The sequence below is a fragment of the Arvicanthis niloticus genome, chromosome 21 (assembly GCF_011762505.2).
Source record: "Arvicanthis niloticus isolate mArvNil1 chromosome 21, mArvNil1.pat.X, whole genome shotgun sequence".
Classification (NCBI taxonomy): Eukaryota; Metazoa; Chordata; class Mammalia; order Rodentia; family Muridae; genus Arvicanthis; species Arvicanthis niloticus.
The window spans coordinates 31,013,360-31,033,072 of NC_047678.1; the positions used below are offsets into that span (position 1 = coordinate 31,013,360).

The 19,713-nt window shown below is 50.5% G+C and overlaps 1 protein-coding gene across 1 annotated transcript in view; it reads left to right on the forward strand.

The window, feature by feature from the left end:
* Scap (SREBF chaperone) overlaps positions 1-19,675 on the forward strand; it is a 55,976-nt gene extending 36,301 nt beyond the window's left edge. Inside the window, exons 4-23 of the mRNA XM_034483840.2 lie at positions 6,986-7,143; positions 7,740-7,960; positions 8,151-8,256; positions 8,771-8,943; positions 9,279-9,405; positions 11,234-11,346; positions 12,314-12,408; positions 12,969-13,067; positions 13,224-13,442; positions 14,109-14,485; positions 14,853-15,041; positions 15,125-15,326; positions 15,401-15,516; positions 15,600-16,113; positions 16,188-16,273; positions 18,287-18,369; positions 18,471-18,637; positions 18,794-18,874; positions 18,979-19,185; positions 19,268-19,675. Coding sequence (XP_034339731.1) covers positions 6,986-7,143; positions 7,740-7,960; positions 8,151-8,256; positions 8,771-8,943; positions 9,279-9,405; positions 11,234-11,346; positions 12,314-12,408; positions 12,969-13,067; positions 13,224-13,442; positions 14,109-14,485; positions 14,853-15,041; positions 15,125-15,326; positions 15,401-15,516; positions 15,600-16,113; positions 16,188-16,273; positions 18,287-18,369; positions 18,471-18,637; positions 18,794-18,874; positions 18,979-19,185; positions 19,268-19,513 — 3,579 coding nt within the window. The 3' untranslated portion in view covers positions 19,514-19,675. The remainder of the gene's footprint in view (positions 1-6,985; positions 7,144-7,739; positions 7,961-8,150; positions 8,257-8,770; positions 8,944-9,278; positions 9,406-11,233; positions 11,347-12,313; positions 12,409-12,968; positions 13,068-13,223; positions 13,443-14,108; positions 14,486-14,852; positions 15,042-15,124; positions 15,327-15,400; positions 15,517-15,599; positions 16,114-16,187; positions 16,274-18,286; positions 18,370-18,470; positions 18,638-18,793; positions 18,875-18,978; positions 19,186-19,267) is intronic.
* The last annotated feature ends 38 nt before the right edge of the window (positions 19,676-19,713 follow it).

The window sequence follows — 19,713 nt, forward strand, 5'->3', positions numbered from 1 at the left end:
AGGGAAAAAGAAAGATGGTCACCAAAAACTTTTGATGGTCAATGCTGGAACAGTTTTTTGTATCACAGTGAAGGAGTATTGACTTATATGCGTATGTTTCTACTCTTAAATAAATGGTAAATACTTGTAAGTCTATCCTAAATCCACATAATTGACTAAATAAAATAAATAGGGACAGTAAGCAAATCCTTGGGCAGAAAAATTCATAATTCCCTTTTCTTTCTTTCTTTCTTTCTTTCTTTCTTTCTTTCTTTCTTTCTTTCTTTCTTTCTTTCAAATCCTTGGGCAGAAAAATTCATAATTCCCTTTTCTTTCTTTCTTTCTTTCTTTCTTTCTTTCTTTCTTTCTTTCTTTCTTTCTTCCTTCCTTCCTTCCTTTCTTTCTTTCTTTCTTTCTTTCTTTTTCTTTTTTTCTTTTTTTGAGACAAGGGTTACTGTTGCCTAGGCTGGCCTCAATCTGCTATGTAGCTGAACCCCTGATTCTTCTACATCTGTCTCTCAAGTACTGCAGGAAGGCAGGCTCCACAGTACCCGACTTCTCTGTTCCTTAAGTGTGTATAGAGACTTCCTTCCACAGAGCATAGGCAGGGGAAGGGTGTGTGCAGTGGAGAACTTGACAGGCAAGTCCTCAAGAAGGTATGGCTATTAGAGAAAATGGCACTTCTCTCTGGGGTCTTCCAGATGTATAGCTAGCTCTAGTCTACTGAGTAAAACATCAAGCAATCTCAATTGAGGGACACCCCACAAAATACCTGACCAGCACTCACACCAAAACCAAGAAACGTATGAGAAACCGTCACAAGCTATGAAAAGCCCTAGGTGTCATGGCCTGTGATTTTAGAAGCTTCAGTCCAATTTTAGATGTCTCTGTTGCTTTGTGTCTTAGATGAGGCATAACATCATGACAGCAGCAAAGTGTGTTGGAGGAGCCTATCTGTCTCACTGTGGCAGGAAGCAGAGGAAGAGGCAGGGAGGCAGGGGCATGTGTGTGAAGAAGGTGTCCAACCCCTGGAGCTAAAGTTCCATGCTTCCCAGCATGGGTGTTGGTTCTGAAAAAGCAGCAAATGCTGTAACTACTGAGCTTTCTCTTCAGTTCCTGCTACAGAGTCTACTCATCCTTACCAGGTCCTTGGTCTGAGTTCAGCCCACTCTGTATTAGACTTAGCGTGACCTATGGCTTTGTAGGATTGGCAAGGAGCAGTTCCTTCTGGGCAGAGGGCTGTGCATACAAAGAAAAACAAAGCAGAAACGGCAGAGATTTTCATTTCCCCATGTGTGGCCTTGGGCAAATGACTGTACACTTTTGCACTTGAGTTTCCATATTTATAAAACAAGATGATAATTGTGCCTGTGCTGCACATTATCTAAGGATTAAACGAGAGACTGCAGACTTAGTGCAGTGCCTGGCCCACCATTAGCATTCAGCAGATACTTGTGGCTGTCATTGTCTCTCAGTTCTGCCTAGCCTGAACAGATTGGAGAACAGGAAGCTCTGTGTGCTTGGACTGCTTGCAAGGTCACTAGCATATGTGCCTCAGGCCTGCCCTTGGCTCAGTGGTCCTTCCTTCAGGAGCCCTGGCCTAAGGGCCTTCCACATGAGGGTTCTGCTGGACCTGTGTCCTTGCACTGCCATACTTTTGAAGTTATGGTCACTCAGATTTACATAAATGCCAATGTTCTACATAGCACAGATGCTCAAGAAAGGTTCTCACTGAGTAGGTAAAGAGCAGGGTTGTTTAAGAGACAGTGAATGTGCCACTATTTTATTCTGTGCACTGTGAGAAAGTTGGTGGCCCAAGTTTTTTCTGGGCTTTGGAGTTCAAATCTCCGATAGTGGAAGCCATTCCCTTAAAGGAACTAACTCAGGGACTAGAGAGATGGCTCAGCAGGTAAGAGCACTTATCACTCTCACAGTGGCTCAGGTTTGGATCCTAGTGCCACATGGTCACAACTATCCAGAACTCCAGTTCCAGGGCATCCAGTGCTGGCTTCTGACCTCCATGGTCATCAGGCACATATGTAGTGCACATACCTACATGCAGATAAAACATTTATACACTTAATCAGTCTGCTTTTTAAAAAGACTGGCACAGACCCAGTGAGGCGGTGCACATTTTAAGTCCAACACTTGGGAGGCAGAGGCAGACTGAGTTCAAGGCCAACCTAGTCTACAAAGCAAGTTCAGGATAGCCAGGGTTCTGTTACAGAGAGAAACCCTGTCTCAAATATCTCCCCTCCCCCAATGACATAGAAAAAATGGTGGTAAGTAAATCAATCTGAATGAACCTGTAGAAACTAGTAGGCTGAGATGACACTGCCTGGGATGCCAGATCTAGTTTTCATAATTCCAAGGAATAATGTTTTCATTCTGATGCTTTTCTAGATGGTCTGTGAATGCAAAACAAAAGAAAGAAACACTGAGTAAGGGCTGTTCTGAGGATAGAGACTCTCCAGCACCACAGGTCACCAGTGTCTCTAGGAGCAATATGGAGTCCTTCAGCTCTACTTGCTCAGGCCCTGTGAGGTCTCTTGCTCAATACACCCTTTGCTGGCTGCCTCCCCTGCAGTTTCCTGTATCTTTAAGATGAATTAGTGTTTTCAGAGTCTGCTTCTAGAAGTTTCCAAACTGGTCTAGGGCTTGTGAATGACTGCCCCTGTAAGAGGATATTGGTGTCCAGAAGAGAGATCTTGAGGTCACATATTAAATGATGACTTGGTATGTTTAATGACTGGGCCAAGACTTTGAAAGAACTTGAAGGATGTGGAGTACCTGCTGGGAAGGTTCAGGTGGAAGTTGGCGGGTGAGTCAAGAGCCATCCAGCAGAGGGGCCCAGGTAAGCTGAGGAATAGGTCTGCACAGGACTCATGGCAACATGGTTTGTCTGCAAAGTCTTCTGGCCAGTGAATGAAAACACAGGAGCTGTGGGCTACCTAGAGTTGGTGGGACGTCAAAGGAAAAGTCTGTTTAGGACAAATGGGATAACAACATGTTCTATAGAAACATGGTGGAAGGCTGGGCATGGTGGTGTACCTGTGTGATGCCAGTACCAAGGAGGCTAAGATGGGAAGATTACAAATCTGAGGCCAGCCAAAGCTACATAGTGGACTCCACATGACAGACAGATAAATCTGAACTGCACAGAAAGCCATGCTACTCTCTTCCATGAAAAGAACAGTGGTGCTAACAATAGACTTCCAAGAAGAACTTTGCATGAACTTGGGAGTGGGGCACTAATAATCCTTCTGGAGCCTGACCCTGTATCCCACCCAGCTTGAGAACTCATTCTGAATTGTAGTTATTAGTCCTTTGTGGAAATACAGGCCCAAAGCCAGGTGGCGGCGGCACATGCCTTTAATCCCCGTACGTGGGAAGCAGAAGCAGGAGAGCTCTCCTCTCAGCTGCCCTGTAGAGTCCTGAGAGGCTGGCTTTGGCTTGGAAGCAGCCCCTCAACCCTCAGGCATGCCCAGCTCCCTCTAGCCTGCCTGCCTGTCTCTCTCTAGTTGCCATTGAATTTCCAGGACCTTGGTTTCATTAGACGGCCCCTCCACCTCAAAGACATTTAGGCTTTTCTCTGTCATCATTTTAAAGTCTAGAAGATCCAGCCAGGTGTCCTAGCTGGCCTTTCACTTGCCAGGGTTCCTTTGTGCTGTGCAGGCCTTCTTACTCTGTGTCCCTTGCTCCTCAGATGCCCTCCCTGCCTGTCTCCACCTCTTCTTCTCACAGATGCTCAGCTTTTAGCTCACATACTATACACATTAGGAATGTCCCATGGCGCGTCTGTCGCTGGGAATTGCACATGTGAATGCTCTCATCTGCAGTTTGAGCTTGGTCCCAGTGAGGTCAGCAGCAATGTGGAAGAATCGATGCTCATCCTGCCAGCAGTTTATGAGGCCACTCACTGGCATGCTTTGGGAGTGAGACAGGCACACACCAAGTTTTTGTGAGAAAAGTGGCTCTTAGTAAGAGACCTGAGTCTGAGACACTCTGATACCCTCTTTGGTTATGGAACTGCCCGAGCAATCCTCCTTCCTACTGCTTAGTACTGTTATTTCTGTTAAAATTCCATCTCTGTGGGTGTGAGTGGGCAGGGACCTACCATGCAGTGCACTACCTACCATGCAGTGCATGCAGTGTGTGGGCAGGCTGGCAGGCAGGTGCCACTACAGTGAGCAAATATGTGGTGGAGAGATGGGAAGGAAAGAGAATCTGAACTGGAGAATCAAGGGTGGGGAGGATCAGCCTGATGTGAGTAGCCCGTCCACCCACCTAAGGTCATGTTGATGTCCTGGCCAGCCATGTCTAGGTCTGTGGCCCTGCAGCAGCAGGATTCTGTCACTGTTTATGGCCCATGTTACCAACAAAGGCCATGGGGGGTATTCCTAGTCTGGGCTGCTGCCTGGGGCCATGTCAATGTCCAAGGACTGCACAGAGTTAGCCCTGTCCCTTGTTGGCTGCAGCATTCAGGAAAGCGGCCTGCACCTTGTCTGGGCAGCACAGTAGAGCTGGCCCCAATAGTGGGGGTGCAGGAGAGCTGGTGGGCTGACCAACTCAGCCACCACCCAGGCCCAGATCTAGGGGGTTGAGTTGGCCCATCCCAACATCTACCCCATCTGTGAACTGCTGGAGCTTGTTAAGGGACCAATGCAGATCCAATGCTCCAGGATTCCATGACATAGGGCAACACCAGAATATCCGAGGGGAGATCCAGTATTGATAGTATGGTGGAAGCCTGAGGCCTCAAACCAGACCAATGACTCACTGCAATGAACATTTACAAGTAAAGCCATTTGAGCAAAAGTGTGTGCTGTACGACACTGACGTACTAATTCCATGGTGCTGTACGACACTGACATGCTGATTCCATGGTGATGAACGACACTGACATGCTGATTCCATGGTGCTGTACGACACTGACATGCTGATTCCATGGTGATGAACGACACTGACATGCTGATTCCATGGTGATGTATGACACTAACATGCTGATTCCATGGTGATGTACGACACTGACATGCTGATTCCATGATGTATGACACTGACATGCTGATTCCATGGTGATGTACGACACTGACATGCTGATTCCATGGTGATGTATGACACTGACGTGCTGATTCCATGGTGATGTATGACACTGACGTGCTGATTCCATGGTGATGTATGACACTGACGTGCTGATTCCGTGGTGATGTATGACACTGACGTGCTGATTCCATGGTGATGTACGACACTGACGTGCTGATTCCATGGTGATGTATGACACTGACGTGCTGATTCCATGGTGATGAATGACACTGACATGCTGATTCCATGGTGATGTACGACACTAACATGCTGATTCCATGGTGATGTACGACACTAACATGCTGATTCCATGGTGATGTACGACACTGACATGCTGATTCCATGGTGATGTACGACACTGACATGCTGATTCCATGGTGATGAACGACACTGACGTGCTGATTCCATGGTGATGTACGACACTGACGTGCTGATTCCATGGTGATGTACGACACTGACGTGCTGATTCCATGGTGATGAATGACACTGACATGCTGATTCCATGGTGATGTACGACACTGACATGCTGATTCCATGGTGATGTACGACACTGACGTGCTGATTCCATGGTGATGTACGACACTGACGTGCTGATTCCATGGTGATGTACGACACTGACGTGCTGATTCCATGGTGATGTACGACACTGACGTGCTGATTCCATGGTGATGTACGACACTGACATGCTGATTCCATGGTGATGTACGACACTGACATGCTGATTCCATGGTGATGAATGACACTGACATGCTGATTCCATGGTGATGTATGACACTGACATGCTGATTCCATGGTGCTGTATGACACTGACATGCTGATTCCATGGTGATGTATGACACTGACGTGCTGATTCCATGGTGATGTATGACACTGACATGCTGATTCCATGGTGAGATTGTTCGTTTATCTGTTTTCTTTTTAGGGGAGGTTGTAAGGGTAGAGAGTGAATATGGAGGATGGAGAAATGATTGAGGTGCATAATGTGAAAGTCACACAGAATCAATAAAAAGTTAATAATAATAAGTGTGTAGAAAGAAGGGAAAACATCTCTGGGTGGAGAGGTGGTGGTGCACAAATCTAATCCCAAAACTCAGGGGGCAGAGACAGAGGCAGGCAGAACTCTGAGTTCGAGGCCAGCCTGCTCTGCAGATGGAGTTTTAGGACAGCTAGGGCTACACAGAGAAACCCCATCTCAAACAACAACAAAACCCAAGCAAACAAACCCATCTCACAGATGGGCAGAGTGTGTGTCTACTCAATTACATTCTTGTGGGAGTGAGGCGAGCATACATCTGGATGCCACAGGATGGGCGTTGTTATTTTCTTCACAGTGAGGACCCTGGAACTCGGGTCAGAAGCACTTCTAATGCCATAGAGCTGGAGAGCTGGCACTGAAATTTTGTTGTTTTTGAGACAGTTATGTAGCCTAGCTGGCCTGGAACTTGCTGTTTAAACCAGGCCGGTCCTCAAACTTAGACAATCCTGCCTTTGCCTCTTAATTGTTTGGATTATATCATGTATCACCATATCCAGCCAAAAACTTGGCTTGATTTTTTAAACACACTACAGAGTAGTAACTCTGTGGGTCAATGTCTAGACACAGCTACACACCTCTTGGAGTTTGTAGTCTGGTGCAGCCAGCAGCTATGCTCTGGTAAAGGGCTAGACAGTAAGTGATTTAGCTTGGTACTATGATAGACCAGACATCGCTCTTGCAGACACCCAGCTCTGTTGTAATAGCATGGGCCAGGGACCAGTGGGGGTGTAATGGACGTAGCTTTATTCCGGAAAACCCAGAAAATGAATCTGAGCTTTGTTTTGGCCTGGGGAGCAGGGTGTGTTTTCCTGATACCTAATTCATGAGTGTTTTTCTCATAGCACATGCTCAGTGTTTCCTTTCTGTCCTTCCCTATCTCTTCTGCAGTATGTGGGTGCCCCCGTGGCATACATCCAACAGATATTTGTGAAGTCATCAGTGTCTCCCTGGCACAGAAATCTTCTGGCGGTAGATGTGTTCCGGTCACCTCTGTCCCGAGCATTCCAGCTGGTAGAAGAAATCCGGAACCACGTGCTGAGGGACAGGTACTCCTCTCAGGGACTCCCAGCTCTGGGTAGCAAAGGGAGTTATATTGTCAGCCAGTTCTCAGGGCCCTTGTGGGCCTGTGATGCTGCATCCTTACAACTCAACAGAGTGGGTGTGAGTGGGCCTGACAGTAGGGAGTTAGCTGAGCAATAGCTGACCCTCTGTGTTCTGCTGAGATTAGCAAGTTCTACCTGGGGGTACCTTCTCAACAGACTGTCTGTTGCCACCAGATTATAGTTAGCTAGTGACTTTGACAAGAATTTTGGTGAACTAAAGCCCTAAATGTTCTTGCTTTCACTCTTGGCCACTAAAATTGTCTCAGGTGTTAGTGGGAGAGTTTGCATGCTCACACTTGACTTTCCAGGAAGGAGATGGCTTTAGGGCTCCAGTGCATTCTGAGGGCTGCACAGATGCATGGTCTTCTTGTTGAATACTTGGAAGCATTTCCCTCAGTGCCCCATCACCAGGCTCTTTAGAGACAGCAGGGAGAGATCAAGCATTTAGGAGCCTGTTGACAGATGATTTCCCTATAAGTGCAGTGGGTTGGCCCTGTGCTGGCAGAAACAGCAGAGGCTTCCTCCCGTCTTCTGCATAGCTCAGGGACCAAGAGCCTGGAGGAGGTTTGCCTGCAGGTGACAGACCTGCTGCCAGGCCTCAGGAAACTCCGGAGCCTACTTCCCGAACATGGCTGCCTGCTGCTGTCCCCTGGGAACTTCTGGCAGAATGACTGGGAAAGATTCCATGCTGACCCTGACATCATTGGGACCATCCATCAGCATGAGCCCAAAACTCTACAGACGTCAGCCACACTCAAAGGTACCCTCAGCACTCAAGATCTAGAGAGATCTGTGTGGTCACTGTCCCCTTCAATGGGTGCTCTCGTATATCAGGGACTGCCCCTTGATTCTAAGAATAAGGGTAGAGAAGGGGTTCTGGGTATCCCAGTTGCCACCCGGTATCGGTGATTGTCATTCCTTTGTCAGTGCTTGCTTGTTTCTACCCGCAGACTTGCTGTTTGGTGTTCCTGGGAAGTACAGTGGGGTGAGCCTGTACACAAGGAAGAGGATGGTCTCCTACACCATCACCCTGGTCTTCCAGCGCTACCATGCCAAGTAAGGTGCTCAGGCTCCGTGCTCTGTGGCAGACTTGGCCTTGAGTGGTTACTTCTCTGACCAGCATGGCCCCAGCCCTCCTATTGAAGTGTTTGTATTCTTTATACCAAAGAATTCTGATAATTTGAATGAGGATGGCCCTCAGCCCTGACTAAGAACAAGGGAACTGAGACAGGTCTGACAACTTCCATGGCTTGGAGTTTTCTTTTGGTTTCTTCCTAAGCCCTGGGCTGGTGGCCTTGCCTGACTACTGAGCTCCATGCAGCCTGTGTCTTCTCAGTAAGCCACTGCAGGCAGCTCTCCACACGTGGCTGGAGCCCCTGAGGCGCCTCTGGTGTGTTCTTCTGAGCCTTTGGCACCTGGAACCATGTGATAGGTCAGGAAAGGTTTGCAGCTTCAGCATGCTTCTGGTGCCTGTGGAGACTAGAGAGATGTTAAGACACCTCAGAGAAGCATCCAATCAACAGATGGGAGGAGACCCTGCTGGCCCCTTCAGGGACTCTTTTTTCTACAGGTTTCTGAGCAGCCTACGTGCCCGGCTCATGCTTCTGCACCCCAGCCCCAACTGCAGCCTCCGAGCAGAGAACCTGGTCCATGTGCACTTCAAAGAGGAGATTGGCATTGCTGAGCTCATCCCCCTCGTGACCACCTACATCATCCTGTTTGCCTACATCTACTTCTCCACACGTAGGTCTCAAGATGCGCTTCTCCCTGACACCCACTTCCCTGCTGTCAGAAATGACTTGGAGCTGAGAACATATCTGGCGGTCATTAAAGCTAAGGCTTCATTCCCCTATAGATTCTCAGAGGCTTCTGAGGAAAAGACACTTTGTGGGTTAGAGCTCCCGAGAGGTGTGCTACGTTCATGGGATTGGAAGTGCTCATTCTTGTCCTCCTCTTCTGGTTAAGCAGAAGCTTTCCCTTCCTTGACTGATGGCACATTCGGTTCGTAGGAGCTCAGTTACGAAGGGCTCCAGGGGCTGGGGCAGGTACTGCCCTGATATGTCCTCTCCGCTCTTCAGGCAAGATCGACATGGTCAAGTCCAAGTGGGGCCTCGCCCTGGCAGCCGTGGTCACAGTACTTAGTTCACTGCTCATGTCTGTGGGGCTCTGCACTCTCTTCGGCCTGACGCCCACACTCAATGGCGGGTAGGTCTCACAGGGCCAGGGTGAGCCGTCAAGCCCCTGGCACGTCTGGGCACTGTTGACCACTGGACTAGACGTCTGTTGTTATGCAGTGTCTTTGCCTTAGTATTTTTGACATTGACAGTACATTTTTCCCTCTTTATGTATATGTATATGCCATGTATGTGTTTGTACATATCTATACATACACATTCTGTGCTTTTAGAATATGTCTGCATATGTGTGGTATATGTGTATATATGGATGTTATTGTTTATATTTTAAATCTACATGCACACTTTGATTTTTTAGATTTGTTTTTATTATTTGTAATATGTTGGGGCATAGGGGAATGTGCAGGTGAGTAGGGGTGCCCGTGGAGACCTGATGAGGAGGCCCTGGAGCTCGAGCTGCGGGGGTTGTGAGCTGCCCGGTGAGGTGCTGGGAAGTGACCTCAGGTCCTCTGTAAGAGCAGTAAGCACTGTTCACTACTGAATGACCTCTGCAGCTGAGCACTGCTCTCTGAGGGCTTGTGTCAGGGAGGTGCGCCATAAAGAAAGATATATGTCTTCCTCACTGTTAAAAGAGGACTGGCTTGGTGGGTCAGTAAATAAGGCACTTCCAGTCAAGCCTGCAGACTTCAGTTAAATCCTTAGATCTGTGTAATGGAAGGAGAAAACCAGCTCCCACAAGTTGTCTTTTGATTTCCACATGTATCTTGTGACACATGTATGCATGCATGCATACATATGTGCATAAATGAATATAATGAAAGTTTTCGTTTTTGTTTTGTTTTTCGAGACAGGGTTTCTCTGTATAGCCCTGGCTGTCCTGGAATTCACTCTGTAGACCAGGCTGGCCTCGAACTCAGATCCACCTGCCTCTGCCTTCCAAGTGCTGGGATTAAAGGCGTGCGCCACCACTGCCTGGCAATGAAAGTTTTTTAAAAAAGATTTAAATGCCCAGATAGAGTAAGTGTGGTCCATGTTGTCAGTATGGGGAGATAAGTTCACTCCCTTCCACACTGACGCTCCTTTCCCCTCATTCCTCAGAAAATCTTAGTGCAGAAACTCTGGCCTGTGTCTGTCCTCAGGCTTTGGGCTCTGGCTGCCTGGCCTGCCTGTGTTACTGAGCAACTGGCCTGTCCCTGACCTTGACATAGGAAAAACCACTTCCCCCCCTTCCCGTGTTAGATAACAGACCCAAGGCCTAGGACAAGAGTCAGCAGCTGTGCAGAAAAGCTGCTTTGTATGGCTCCTGTTGGGTTCCGTGTCCTGGACTGCCTGCTTCCTTTTATGAGTCACTTTCAGAGCCTCATGTACATGGATAAGGCTCAGCCAGCAGCCAGATGCCCAGTGGGGACAGTTACTCCTCTTGAGGCGTAGCTTCTCAGCAAAGGTATAAGGATTTAGGCTGCGGCCATCCCTCCCATTTAGATGAATGTCTTGGCCTGGAGTGACAAATTTAGGGTCCATGGTAATTCCATCAGCCACTGGAGTCTAGTGTGGGAAGGGTCAAGAAAGCTGAGGTCTGGTAGTGGGGCAGTGATGTTCTCTAGTGAGTTCTTCCAGCTTCCCTTCTCCACTGGGTAGAAGAGACAAGGGACAGTAGCTGGCCCCTCTGCAAAGCTTTGGAGCCTGTCTAAGGGCCAAAAGCTAGGTTTACAAGAAGCCTTGTTGGATGAAGGTACATTAGAGAGAGTTTCTTCCCTGTGCTACAGAAGCCACTGGGCAGCCTCAATTTTAGGCCGGAAGGCCCACAGCTTTCCCAGGGCTCAAGCCTGGTAAGAACTAACACTATGTTAGACCTGATCATGCCACCGTCTCTTACTGTCTCTTCCTCTGCTCCCCAGTGAAATTTTCCCATATCTGGTGGTGGTTATTGGGCTAGAGAATGTGCTGGTGCTCACCAAGTCAGTGGTATCAACTCCAGTGGACCTCGAGGTGAAGCTTCGGATTGCACAAGGTAACACTGTGGTGATGGGCTGTTCTTCATTTAGGCCAGAGGAGATAAGGAGTCCTCAAAACGTGTCTCTTAGGGCTGTGGTGACTGCTCAGTCAGTAGAGTGCTTGCTGCAGAAATTTGAGGACCTGTGTTCAATCTCTAGACCTAGTCTAAAGGCTAGACATAGTGCAGCGGTTGTTGTAGTCCCAGTATTAGAGAGACGGATAGGTGGACCCTGAGCTGGCCTAACCTGATCAGTAAGCCTTGGGCCAATGAGATACTCTGTCTCAAAATACAAGGTTTCTGTAGAGCAATACCTGATGTGACCTCTACACACTTGCATACATATGCACCCACACAGCCCTACCACAGAGTCTCTCACTGTGTAGCTTTGGTTGGCTTGGAACTTGCTATGTAGACCAGGCTGGCCCCAGACTCGTAGAGACCCATCTGTCCTTGCCTCCTGAGTGCTGGGATTAAAGGTGTGCACCACCATGGCCTGCTAAGAGGAAATTGATCTCTTGACACACTTTATCCTAGGCCTGTCTGTGACAGTAACCAGAAACTGACTGTATTCCCTCCACCATCCTCTGACAAACTTCTGTGCTTTGTCAGACGCTGCCCTGGGTGTGGGGTTATGAAGAGATGAGGGAAAGCCTTTTGTGTAAATGAAGAGACTTGTTCTTATGACAGCTGTGGCAGCATGAGGAAGTTGTTAGCTCAGCCATTGCTCTGCTGGTCAGGAGTGGATATGGTCATAGTTGAGAAAGCCCTGGGCTTGCTTCTTGGGTTTCCTTATCTATTCACCCTGGTTCTCCATTGTTCTTCTGCACACGGTGGTGACTCCCTAGAGTCTGCCCATTGAGTGGACTGCCTGCCTAGAAGCTGGAGCCCTTCTTCATACATCTGTCCTTCTGAGGACCACAAGGTCACTTGTGGACATGTAGAACAGGCTGGTCTTCACTGCCTCAATATGGTTTCCCTGTAGGCTTAAGCAGCGAGAGCTGGTCCATCATGAAGAACGTGGCAACTGAACTGGGCATCATCCTTATTGGCTACTTCACCCTTGTGCCCGCCATCCAAGTAAGGTTCCAAGGCTTTACCTCTTAGCAGCCGTATGGTGTGTGTGTGCTGTCATCTCATGCAAGCTTCTAATAGATTCCATGTTGCTGCGCCAGAGATCTCAAACAAGTGCAGGGGAAGAAAACCTAACTTTCAGCAAGTTCTGCCCCATAACTAGGTCTAGGATGCAAACCATCCCTTTCCTATGCTAGGGCAGAATTCCTCTTCTTTCTGTGGTAACTGGCCAGAAAAACACATGAGCAAGTCAGGGCTTATGGAGAAAGGTTCTTTAGAGAGCACGCTGGTGGGCTTAAAGTTTCCTGGGTTGGATCAGGCCCTTATGCCTTTCTCACAGAACTAGAAGATTCTAGAAAAGCACCTTTTAAGGCCACGCTGAAGCAAAGTATGCAGGCTCTGCCCTGCTCCCCAGTAAACAGCTATCCTGACCCTACTAGTCAGCTCCCAGACCAGTAGCTGAAGAATGTTTTCCTTTGTCATTGCTGTGCCCTGGTAATTCTGGGAACTGTGCTTCCCAGGCTTACAGCCGCTCAGCCACTATGCCTCTCATGTGTTCACTGCAGGAGTTCTGCCTCTTTGCTGTTGTGGGCCTGGTGTCTGACTTCTTTCTCCAGATGCTGTTCTTCACCACTGTCCTGTCAATCGACATTCGCCGGATGGAGGTAAGAGTGGCTGAGTCTGCCCTGCCCTCTGTCTGGCTTGCTGCTGCCTTTGTTCAGAAGGCCACTGGATGACACAGTGTGGCCCCAAGCAGAGGCAGCACTCCCATGCAGGCAGCCTCTGAACAGCTTGGGGCCTGATCTCTGTGCACTCAACAGCTAGCAGACCTGAACAAGCGGCTGCCTCCTGAATCCTGCCTGCCCTCAGCCAAGCCTGTGGGGAGACCAGCACGCTATGAGAGACAGCTTGCTGTACGCCCATCCATGCCATACACCATCACACTGCAACCATCTTCCTTCCGAAACCTGCGGCTTCCCAAAAGGCTGCGTGTCATCTACTTCCTGGCCCGTACTCGCCTGGCACAGCGCCTCATCATGGTACCTATCATCCCTGTTCTGCCTTGCAAGGCACAGCATTCAAATCCCAGGGGTGGCACTACAGAGCCTTTCTTCTGAGCTCTCTGACCAGTAACTCCTGGCCTGCCTGTTGGGGAATCAGGATCAGAGGGGACAAGCTGTCTCTAGAGGGACACAGGATAAAGTCACTGTTCATGGTCAGTGCTTTTCTGGGCCCTGGCTAGTCAGCCTCCATGTAGCATGCAAGTAGCAGAGAACGGAAGGAGGAGTGTGCTGGCTGCTGAGGTGGCGGCATTTCTCCCAGGCAGCTAAGGGAGAGGGTGGGGGTAAACTGAGGCTCTTTGGAAGGTTTGCAGTGGATTAGGCACCTGGGCCCTCTGGCCAAGCTGACCAGGGAATAGTGTCAGCTTTCTGGGCCCAGCGCAGAAGTTCTGTCAAATTAAAGGGGTTCCAGTAGTTTCTAGCCTTGAGAATTCAGTTCTTAGCCACAGAAAGGGAACCAGGCCTCTAGTGGCAAATGTTAGCAGGTGTTAGTGAGAGGACTTGGGGAGGTAAAAGAGAGTACAGATTGGGGGCCATGTCCTACCTGCACATCCAGGTCCTTCCAGTGTGCAAGCCAAGACTGCTGGGGCCTGGGGCTGCCCATTGCCTACAAGGCCCTACTGAGCACCCGACACCCCACTGCAGGCTGGTACCGTTGTCTGGATTGGCATCCTGGTATACACAGACCCAGCAGGGCTGCGCACCTACCTTGCTGCCCAGGTGGCAGAGCAGAGCCCACTGGGTGAGGGTTCCCTGGGCCCCATGCCTGTGCCTAGTGGAGTGCTGCCTGCCAGCCACCCGGACCCTGCATTCTCCATCTTCCCACCTGATGCTCCTAAACTGCCAGAGAACCAGACATTGGCAGGTGAGCTGCCTGAGCATGCGGTTCCAGCAGAGGGTGTCCATGACAGCCGAGCCCCAGAGGTAACTTGGGGCCCTGAGGATGAGGAGCTGTGGAGGAAATTGTCCTTCCGCCACTGGCCCACACTCTTCAACTACTACAACATCACACTGGCCAAAAGGTAAGCTGAGCTGAGCCAGCTGTCCTCTGTTTGGTGTCAGCTCACCATCCCCAGGGCATCTCCTTCTCTACTAGGTGAGAGAACACTAGTCTGACCTCTGCATTGAGTCTGAAATCAGTTCACGGGGGCAGTGATGACAGGAGCTAGTGCTCCTAGCAGATACACTGGGAGGGTGGCCCTGAGTCCGTGTTCCCAGGAGTTAAAGGTTGCTTGCCCCCTTCCCCTTGGCAGAGTGAGATGCATTGGGTGCGGTGTTGGAAAGTAGCAAGATTGGGGTGGCAGAGCTGGTTTGGGGGCGGACTGCAGGCGGGGAGACTACACTAGGAGGGCACCCCTACTGAGACAGGGCATCACTGACTACTCACAGGTACATCAGCCTGTTGCCTGTCATCCCTGTCACACTACACCTGAATCCACGGGAGGCTCTGGAGGGGCGACATCCTCAGGATGGTCGCAGCGCCTGGGCCCCACCAGAGCCTTTGCCTGCTGGCCTCTGGGAGGCCGGACCTAAGGGGCCAGGTGGAACACAGACCCATGGCGACATTACCCTGTACAAGTAAGGCCTCAGTAGACAAGAAGTGGGTCAGGGCGGAGCCGGTGCTGGGGTACACCTGCTCATACCTTTGCTGTCCCGCACAGGGTGGCCGCGCTTGGCCTGGCAGCGGGCATCGTCCTAGTGCTCCTGCTGCTCTGCCTCTACCGGGTGCTCTGCCCGCGGAACTATGGGCAGCCGGGCGGTGGCCCGGGCAGGCGGAGGCGCGGGGAGCTGCCTTGCGATGACTACGGCTACGCACCGCCTGAGACGGAGATCGTGCCGCTGGTGCTGCGAGGGCACCTCATGGTGAGTAGGGTGGGATTCAGCGGACAGCGGGTCGTCGCGGCCTTGGCTCTTGTCAACATAGCACCCTCACGCAGGACATCGAGTGTCTGGCTAGCGACGGGATGCTACTAGTGAGCTGCTGCCTGGCAGGCCAAGTCTGCGTGTGGGACGCACAGACCGGGGACTGCCTCACACGGATCCCGCGCCCTGGGTAAGCGTAAGTTGGCCCCGCCTTTGCCGGCTCTCAGGCTCGGCTATCAGCTCATACTCTCGTGTGCCCCTCAACCCGGCCAGGCCACGCCGGGACAGCTGCGGAGGCGGAGCTTTTGAAGCTCAGGAGAACTGGGAAAGGCTGTCGGATGGAGGCAAAGCTAGCCCGGAAGAGCCTGGGGACAGCCCTCCGCTGCGCCGCCGCCCCCGAGGGCCTCCACCGCCTTCCCTCTTTGGGGACCAGCCAGACCTCACTTGCTTAATCGACACCAACTTCTCGGTGCAGCTGCCCCCAGAGCCCACTCAGCCTGAGCCTCGGCACCGGGCGGGCTGTGGCCGCTCTAGAGACTCTGGTTATGACTTCAGCCGTCTGGTGCAGCGTGTGTACCAGGAGGAAGGCCTGGCTGCTGTGCGCATGCCGGCCCTGCGCCCACCCTCCCCTGGACCTCCCTTGCTCCAGGCCTCTCAAGAAGAGGGGACTGCTCCGGAGAAGGGCTCTCCTCCTCTGGCCTGGGCCCCCAGCACAGCCGGTTCCATCTGGAGCTTAGAGTTGCAAGGCAATCTCATCGTGGTTGGGCGGAGCAGCGGCCGGCTGGAGGTGGGCCAAGTGGCTGCCCACACCTAGCTGGGGGGTTCCCACGAGGAGTGGGTGCTCACAGCCTGTTTCCACAGGTGTGGGACGCCATTGAGGGGGTGCTCTGCTGCAGCAATGAGGAGACCTCCTCAGGCATCACAGCCCTTGTCTTCTTGGACAGGAGGTGAGTTATCTGGCTGCCTGCTGCAGCCCCATGTTTTACCCAACCTGTGAGCGTCAGACAGCGATCTGAGGCTTGAGGCCTCTTTGCTTGGTGTGGGATTTGACCTATTTTTATTCAGTCTCTGGTTGATATGGTGGTTCAAATGGTGACCACTTTAAAAATGTGAAGTTTCTGTAGCAGGCGCCAGGCATAGGGTAACACAGAGTAGAGTTTTCTTTCTACCCTTCTAAGGCAGTGTCTCTCACTGGATTGCGAATACTGACCCTCTGGATATTTCAGTCTTCAGCTGCAGAAATTTTGATTGCAGAACTTTATTTTTAACAAGGTTTCGGTTTGGGTGCTTTTTTTTTTCATTATTTTTTTTAATGTGTTCAGGGTTTTTGTTTTTAAATAGACATTTTGCTTGCTTTTATGTGTCTGGTGCTATAAATTCTAAAAAAGGGTATGTCAGGCAGGGCTCTGGGACTGTAGACAGTTGTGAGCTGCCATGTGGGTGCTGTGAACTGAACCTGAGCCGGCAACCTCTGAGCCATCTCTCCAGCCCTCGTTTGGGGTCCTTGTAAACTGCCCAGAATCTCACTGTATAGCCCCCAGATTTTTTTTTAAGATTTATTTATTTTATGTCTGAGTACACTGTTGCTATCTTCATGCACACTAGAAGAAGGCATCAGATCCCATTACAGATGGTTGTGAGCCACCATGTGGTTGCTGGGAATTGAACTCAGGACCTCTGGAAGAGCAGTCAGGGCTCTTAACCACTGAGCCATCTCTCCAGCCCACCCAGACTGATCTTAAAGCAATCAATCCTTTTGCCTCAGCCTTTCAAGGGTTAGATTACACAAATGTTGTACACTTGGGCTCAGAACATCTTTCCTGTTAAGTCTGTTTGCTTACTCTGTTCTTTTTTCCCTCTGTGCTGCCTGCCCCTCATACCATCATGGGCTTCTGTATACATCATGGTTGGAGGAGAGGTATCCTAGTTCCTGAGCTTTGGCCTTACCTGGGTTTACAAACTCAGTTTACCTGCCTGCTCCACAATGGCTGTCCCAAGGGTTCCTGACTGTTGATTTCACCATCCAAGCTAGAGAGGGAGCCTTTTGGGGGTGGGGGTGGGGGTGGGGTTTCAGGGGAACTCTGGCTCCCTCCATTTTGTCTGCTGCCATCTCTTACTGCCACCACTGGGACTTCATCCTCCTGCCCTGTGTGTGTTGGGACTCCTCCCCTTCTGGTCTCTAGCTTTAGGAAGTGCTCAGGTCTCTGACCTTTAAAGTCCCTGATGACCATGCTTTCATCTTCCTGTGCACATGGAGTCCCAGATGAGCCTTTTTGCTGGCCATGGGCAGAAGGTGTAGACATGCAGTACCTTTTGCTGGGACAAGATTTCAGGACTCAGCAGATTTGTGATTGTAGGAGCCATTGGCAGATTCCTACCTGTGTCTGCAGCTTGTGCCTAAGAATTCTTGGGAACAAAGAAAATGCTAATGTGGCTAAAGGAAACAAGTAGACTATATACTCAGGTTCCAGTTGACTTCAGTTATAAAGACTGCAGCAGCCCTCTATGGTGGCTTCATGGAACATTTTCACCCCAGTCCCTTCCTCAGAACTGACCTAGTTCTGACCCTAAAAGCTCCAGGGAAACCCTCCCTCTATCTGCTGTCTTTTCAAAGAATGTTCTAGATTTATTGTTCTTTATCCGATGTGTATGAAAGTGCACCATGAGCCTGGTGCCTATGGAGGACAGAAGAGGGCATCAGAGATTCCCTGGCACTGGAGTTCCAGATGATCAGGAGCTGCCATGTGGGTGCTGGAAATGGAAACTGGCTCTTCTGCAAGAACAGACGCTCTTACAAGTGCCGAGCTGTCACTCCAGCCCTGTTTTATATTGATTTACCAGTGTTTATGACACCAGCTACCACATTATGAATTGTTAGCTGAGTGGTGAGTGGCAGCCTCCAGCCCTAGCGTCTTCTTATGGCACATCCCCTTGAAGCTATCGTCTTCCTTCTCTTCTAGGATTGTAGCTGCTCGGCTCAACGGTTCCCTTGATTTCTTTTCCTTGGAGACCCACACTTTCCTCAGCCCCCTGCAGTTCAGAGGTCAGTGGGCCTGGGGGGCAGCAGGCATTATATATGGGTGTGGGGGCAATATTCCTGCAAGATGCCTTTTAAGTATCTCCTCACTGAGTTTGTCTCCTTAGGGACCCCAGGGCGAGGCAGTTCTCCTTCCTCGTCTGTGTACAGCAGCAGCAACACAGTGGCCTGTCATCTGACCCACACAGTGCCCTGTGCACACCAGAAACCCATCACAGCCCTGAGAGCTGCTGCCAGGAGGCTGGTGACAGGGAGCCAAGACCATACTCTAAGAGTGTGTATTGTTTATCTCTGGGTGCTGGTGAGCTGGAAAGGGGGTGAGGAGGGGGGACCATGCTAGGAGTCCTAGAGGAATGATGGAAAGCATTTCCTAGCTAAAACGAGTACCTTAAAAAGTCCCAGAGACTGGAGCCTATCCTCCCTGTCCTAGGTCTTCCGACTGGAGGATTCGTGTTGCCTCTTTACCCTGCAGGGTCACTCAGGGGCAATCACAACTGTGTACATTGACCAGGTAGGGCCTGTGGTGGGGCTGTGGGTTCGGCTCCTGGATGAGGATGCTCTTGTTGATAAAGGCACATTACCCATGACTGAGTTCCTTTGGGCCTCTTTCCCCAGACCATGGTACTGGCCAGTGGAGGACAAGATGGAGCCATCTGCCTATGGGATGTACTAACAGGCAGCCGGGTCAGCCATACATTTGCTCACCGTGGAGATGTTACCTCCCTCACCTGTACCACTTCCTGTGTCATTAGTAGTGGCCTAGATGATTTCATCAATATCTGGGACCGGAGCACGGGCATCAAGCTGTACTCCATTCAGCAGGTGAGCAGGCGGGGTATAGGCTGTTGGTGTTTGGGGGATTGAACACCCCAACACTGAAGACCTCTTCTGGCTTTGCCTCCAGGACCTGGGCTGTGGTGCAAGCTTAGGTGTCATCTCAGATAACCTTCTGGTGACCGGCGGCCAAGGCTGTGTCTCCTTTTGGGACCTAAACTATGGGGACCTGTTACAGACAGTCTACCTGGGCAAGGACAGTGACGCCCAGCCTGCCCGGCAGATTTTGGTGCTGGACAACGCTGCCATTGTCTGCAACTTTGGCAGTGAGCTCAGCCTAGTGTATGTACCCTCTGTGCTGGAGAAGCTGGACTGAAGGCAGGTCAACCACACTACTCCCTTTCCCCCATCCCAAGGTGGGGCACGGGGGACAGCAACTCTTTGGACCTAGACTGGAGGCAACAGTTAGGCATCTTCTTTGCAGCTGACTCTGAACTGTTGTCTCCTGGCTGTAATAATAAACTTTTTTTAAAGACCACCTTTACTAGAGGCCTGAGGGGCTTGTCTTTCCACTCT